The sequence below is a fragment of the Triticum urartu genome, chromosome 7 (genome assembly GCF_003073215.2).
Source record: "Triticum urartu cultivar G1812 chromosome 7, Tu2.1, whole genome shotgun sequence".
Classification (NCBI taxonomy): domain Eukaryota; kingdom Viridiplantae; phylum Streptophyta; class Magnoliopsida; order Poales; family Poaceae; genus Triticum; species Triticum urartu.
In genome coordinates, this window is record NC_053028.1 from 465,268,078 (window position 1) to 465,273,796 (window position 5,719).

General features: G+C 43.2%; 1 protein-coding gene across 1 annotated transcript; it reads right to left on the reverse strand.

Moving 5' to 3' along the window:
• Nucleotides 1-764: 764 nt before the first annotated feature.
• On the reverse strand, nt 765-5,266 carry LOC125519505 (TOM1-like protein 5). Its single transcript, XM_048684296.1, has 10 exons — nt 5,107-5,266; nt 4,717-4,883; nt 4,318-4,396; nt 3,795-3,893; nt 3,597-3,710; nt 3,089-3,246; nt 2,084-2,159; nt 1,843-1,928; nt 1,544-1,705; nt 765-1,470 (listed from the first exon to the last, which is right to left on the reverse strand). The coding sequence occupies exons 2-10, from the start codon at nt 4,815-4,817 to the stop codon at nt 1,122-1,124; spliced, it is 1,224 nt and encodes a 407-aa protein (XP_048540253.1). The 5' UTR covers nt 4,818-4,883; nt 5,107-5,266; the 3' UTR covers nt 765-1,121.
• Nucleotides 5,267-5,719: the final 453 nt, after the last annotated feature.

Sequence of the window (5,719 nt, forward strand, 5' to 3'; positions counted from 1 at the left end):
GGGGGTGTGCGAAGAACTCAACCTCTCCAGCCAACTAGTTTGTCGCCCCCACGGCCTAGCTCGATGAACAGGAAAGACGATAGACACAGCAGTTTACCCAGGTTCGGGCCACCTTACGGTGTAAAACCCTGCTCCTGCTTTGTGGTGGATTAGCCTCATGAGGGGCTGAGGATGAACTAGTACAAGGGAAGAACAACCTCGCAAGGTCTACTCTGGTGTGGGTGTGGGTTGATGAGATGTGGATCTGATCCAGCGAGAGCTCCCCTCCTACGGTGGTGACTAACCTATATTTATAGTGGTCTCAGTCCTCTTCCCTCAAAACAGTGGCCAATTTGAAGGGGGACAAGTAGTACATCTTATTCTGACGAAAGGTGATCTTCTCCTGCAAAGCTTGGTTTAAATTCAAAGTCCAAATGCGGAAAAAATTGAGATGCGGCGGCCGGTTGGGCGTACCAACGGGCGTACTAACATAATCTAGAACAAAACAGACGTCCGTTGGAGTTGGCCTAACATAAAAATCTAACTTTGATACAAGAATGTGTTAAGAAACGATGAGAAGATGATCCATGACTGGCGAGGTAGGAGCGATAGAGATCCAACATGCTCAATTGCTCACGCGCGTAGCCTTTTCCAGTGGACATGATCCACTCCATTGACCGCCGACTAAAGGCATCTGAGCAGTGGGGAGCACGCCAAGCCTCTGACACAAAGTACTGCTGATACAGAAAACTCAAAAGAACAAAACATCCAAAAGCAGAGGCAAGTGCAAGGCTCATGGAGTGGTTGATCACTCCCTAACTCCACTTGTTACCCATGAAATTATCTCTCGCCTAAAACAGATTAACTATAATACTGATAAGTGACTAACTGACAGCACAACACCGACCAATTGTCTACAACAATGTCAGTCAGCTGAGGACAAGCAAGAAACTGGAAAAGAATCATCAAGCCAACCAAGTCTGTGTACAGGGTGTCAGTAGGAACTAGGAAGGCCGAGGCCAAGGCGGCCTCCCCCTCTCCGAACAGATCAATGTATCGCCCGCCAGGCAAGCATCAAGAGGATCATCCATACTAATAAAGAGCAAAAATAGAATTGTATATACCAATCACTGCCCGCCGCCTCAGTCGCCGTAATCCGTGCTGCCGCTGCACGAGCTGCTGCCGTCCCGGCTGCTCTGCAATGAAAGGCCCCTGAGGTGGCCAGGCAGGTTGACGCCGCCGTCCATGCTCTTCTCACGGAAGAACCTCTCCCTCTCGGCATGCTTGGCGGGTGGCGGCGGAATCAAGACAGCAGGGTCAGGCCTCGCCTCCGGGTGGTCTGGTGAGCAGATGTTCAGTGCAGTGGGTTTCCTGTCAGGGAGAGGTGTCTGGATGGTGAGCGGGCGGCGCATCTTCTCCTCGGGTATAGATCGAAACGATGGCATGGACTCGTCTATGTGGTCTTGCGATAAAGCCTTCCCCTTCCGCAGTCTGTTCCAGTGACAGGAAATTTGGTAAGAAGGCCCGACTTCAACCAATGAAGGAATAGAGTGATAGACCATACCTCCGGTATAGACTTTCAGCATCTTCTTCCTCCTCGTCCTCCTTGAGATTAGATGGCACTGTCGTCGCAGTTGGGTGAACTGAAAGCAGTGTATCGTGCCGTACAAGAACCTTCTGCAGCTCCTCATTCAATTCTATACATTGCGATACCACCACTTCATCCCTAGCAAGTAGTTATAACAATGAACACATCAATGCAATGACAGTATACTGAAGGAGCAAACACAAAAGGAAATGTCCACACTTGCATAGAAAGAAGTAGGGAAAACGGACAAGCAGCACCAAAAATTGAACCCTTACCTTGATGTCATAACCAGATGCATTATTCGTTGCTTTTGAAAAGTACATTGCTCTACAAGATCCAACACAAACTCATCTGTTGCTCCCTACAGAACAGAAAACTCCGATGTAAGAGTTCACAGTAGGTTTATCTTTACAAAAAGAAACATAGTGCATTCCACCAAAATTATTTCCCCAGAAGAAAATAACTGCTCCAGTATCAACCCTATAGTTGAGGATGTAAGTTATGGTTAATATATACCACAGGATGTCTAGGATCCATGGAATTTAATACATCCCTGAGAACTTCCATGACACTGGATGCTTTCCGAATTATACTGAAACACAGAAAAGTGCACTGTCAGAACTACTGATAGTCCAAAAGGCAATTAGATAACCAACACAGGAAACAATATATTTGTCACATCACAGGAATTATCTTGTCAATAAGTAACAGAGGACCATACATACTGGTACTTGCTCCCTATTCCCTAAGTATTCCTGCTACTAAATCTGGAATAATATCATGTTGAAACATGTGTTTTTATCCTTGTAAATGTTCAGGATACAGCTAACTGGTGCCATATCAGTCGGGTGCTGGGTATGGATAAATAGGTGAATCGGCCAAAAAATCGGTTAATCGGCTATTCGGTGACCCACCTAGTTGCGATTAACTGGCTAATATTTGGAACATTGATCCTTGCTGCTCCATGTGGGCGCTACTCATAACTACGAATAGTCAAACAGCATGTTGCTCCTACCATGCAATGTCAACAATGATAGCTCAGCCAAAACACAGGTGGCACCTCAAATAGAACTAACTGGTTTAGCTGAGTGATAGAAATGGATTTCTCAAGTCAGAAATGCAACCCCTCAAAACACACTTTGACATCCATGTCCTTGGTCCTAATTGAAACCATTGAGTAACACCATATACAATAACCAGAAGAACAATACATGTACAGTAAAATCTGCTTTTGCTAAAATGACACAGGATGGTTAGAATGGAGTGTCAATGGCACTTACATGCTTATAATTTTCATCAGAAGGAGCCATGTTTATACTAGGAGTAAAAATAATTTCAGTTATTCAGGCATGAAACGTTTAGGTTTTTTTGAGCATAGAGACTGGAATGACAACATGTTAGCTTCATTAGAATATTAAAAATGTATCAAACTAAGATACTAGCACAAAACAAAATTAACACATATTTAAAGGTGGGATACAGGTTGCACAATGAAATGATTACTATCAACCCCATAAATACCTCGTGTCAGAAACAAGCTGCACGTTAGCTTCCTGTTGAACACCATTCGATCTGCTAGATAGATTGTCCTTATTCGGTTCGGTTATTGTTTCTGGCACAGGATTGTGTACTTGTGTAATGACAACATTTGGACGATTCGAAAACTTCACACCAGCAGACTAAGAACATGAAAACATATATCAGCTATATACCAAAAAGAGTAGCTATTCTTACTATCTACTTAAAACTACTAATATTCAAATAATCACTGCATAGTGCATAGTGACTATATTGGAGTAGTAACTTGTAAGGTTGTTAAGGCACAAAGGTAGAACGACCAACAGATATTATGCAACATACTTAAGGACTCAAAAGTTAATAATAGTATGCCTCATAAGTGCATGTATTTGTCTCGGTCCAGGGAAAATATTACAGTAATGAAATTCCTTATACTACTCTGCGCGATCCAATTTTGTTGCAGTACATGGAAGAAAGAAAGGAAATCAAGATAGATTTTTTTTTAACCTACCACTAATTCATAATATGCCTCATAGTACTGGGGGAACTTTCCTTTAGCTCCACCAAGGGATGTTTGGGTCGCATCTAACAAAAGAAATATCTTTTCCCGAACTGGCAATTCCGTCTGAAACAAAGAGTATTTGTTATGTCAACATCAGTTAGTAAAGGTACACAACTGTCCTCCAACAATAAGCGAAAAAGAAGTCACCTTTTTCTTCACTATTTTGACAAGTATCGGAAGAAGCCCATTATCAATGACCTGCTTGTGGATAGGCTCTCCACAGTTATTCATGAGCATCTCCAACAGCTGGAAGAAATAGCACCGCAAATGGATGTTGATTATAAATGAAAATGGATTTACTAATTTTCTCTTGGGATATGACAGGTTATTTAGTTACAGTGAGAGAAAAAAATAGATTAACATCACACAACTGACCGCACAGACAGAAGCATATTAGGCACCTCTGTGTTCTCTTTTATAAAAAAAGCAGTGATCAGGGCACCAGGGAGGCTGAGTTCTGTTTTGCAATAGCAGGGCACTGAACCAAATAAAGGATTTGCTGAGTTCTGTTTTGCAATAGCAGAGGCGTAGATAATCCCCTTCTTCTTACATGTCCCAGATATTTATTAAGAAGTACTAAGAGGTTCATATGACTAATCTATAACCCCAAACACCGCAGCAGGTCGAGGAACCAAGCCACAAAGAGACTAATTCGGCACATATAACTCACCATGACAGCATAAAGTTGAGCATTCTTGCTCCTGCTTCCTATACACTTCTTTATAGATTTGATCACATCCTTCGCTTTCCTGGTGACAGTAACAGGGAGAGAGAAAAATGGATCATTTGAGGAAACAAACGCCGTCATTCCAAATGGCAACCTAAGAGCCATGGATGTCTAAAAAAATCAGCATGCCAAGAAGAACCGCTCGCTCCTTCAGATCGATTCACCGTTCACTCAAGAAAATACGGGGATAAAATATATATTTTTAAGAGAACAGGGAGATAATATAATATATGTTGCAAAATCATAAACTAAATCTTTGAACTGGCAAGAAGTTGCAATGCTACACGCATGACTGAATATTTCGTAACAAGTGGGTATTCTGCAATGGAACGGCAAGATTACCCCGGATCCTGAGCGACGAGCTCGCAGATTTCGATGTTCTTGGCCCAGTCCATCTCCTTGAGCTTCTCGCTCGTCGCCGCCTTCACCATTTCCGAAGCCATCTCCACCAGACTCTCTTCAACGAGTTCAATCTACGAGGTTTCTTCCCCCACCGGACTAATCCAAACCTGATTCCACCACACAGATGAGTAAAATAAGCGGAAAATCCCTCTTGTCGTACATAGAGGCACTAATTAAACTATAAGTATCGCGTCTTTCGCGACCCGCGAGCACCACGCAAAGAACATTCTTTCAGGCGAGGAAGAAGAACAGATACTAATCTACAGCCACAAGATCGCTCACTTCGAGGGGGGGAAGGGGAAAAGAGAAGAGAACATAGCACGCACGAACCCGGATCGGCCGCGACTGAATCGAGAAGCGTCCCTAGTGCATCGTCGCCGGCGGCGGGGGAGCCATGGTCGGGGGTGGCTCGCGCAGTGATCTCAGTGGGAAGGGAAGGGAGGGGAGGGGGAAGAGAGAGAGAGAGAGAGGGGGGTATGGAAGGTGAGGTTATTTGCAAATTTCAATGCAATTTCTCATTTTGCAGATTGCACCCTGTCTTTTCAGGTATCGGAGTTTCACCAGCGTTGTCACCATCGTCGTCCAAGGAAAACTTCGAAAAGGTAATCAAGCCAATCAGCTTCATATCTTGTGTACTACGAAATTACAACTGAAAATGACAATGTTGTCTTACTTCCTTTGTTTTGGCTTATAATAAGGTCTCAGTGGTTTCCGGCCAGGTTCTTTTAGACAAATTTGGGCTATTGTTAAGGATGATGTAATCAAATCGGTTAGAGATTTCTTTCACAATGGTGTCATGCTGGATTATGTCAATGATACTATTATTGTGCTCATCATAAAAATCCTAACCCGGTAAACTCACTGATTTCAGGCCGATAAGTTTGTGCAACATATTCCCTCCGTCTCATAATATAAGGGTGTTTTTTATAACTATCTTCGGAAC

Bases quoted from the DNA above. Each gene is read 5' to 3' on its own strand.
- LOC125519505 (XM_048684296.1), bottom strand. From the start codon at position 4,817: ATGGCTTCGGAAATGGTGAAGGCGGCGACGAGCGAGAAGCTCAAGGAG. The intron at 3,894-4,317 runs GTGAGTTATATG...TATTTCTTCCAG, and splicing joins CTCAACTTTATGCTGTCATG to CTGTTGGAGATGCTCATGAA. The intron at 1,706-1,842 runs GTAAGGGTTCAA...ACTACTTGCTAG, and splicing joins CATCTGGTTATGACATCAAG to GGATGAAGTGGTGGTATCGC.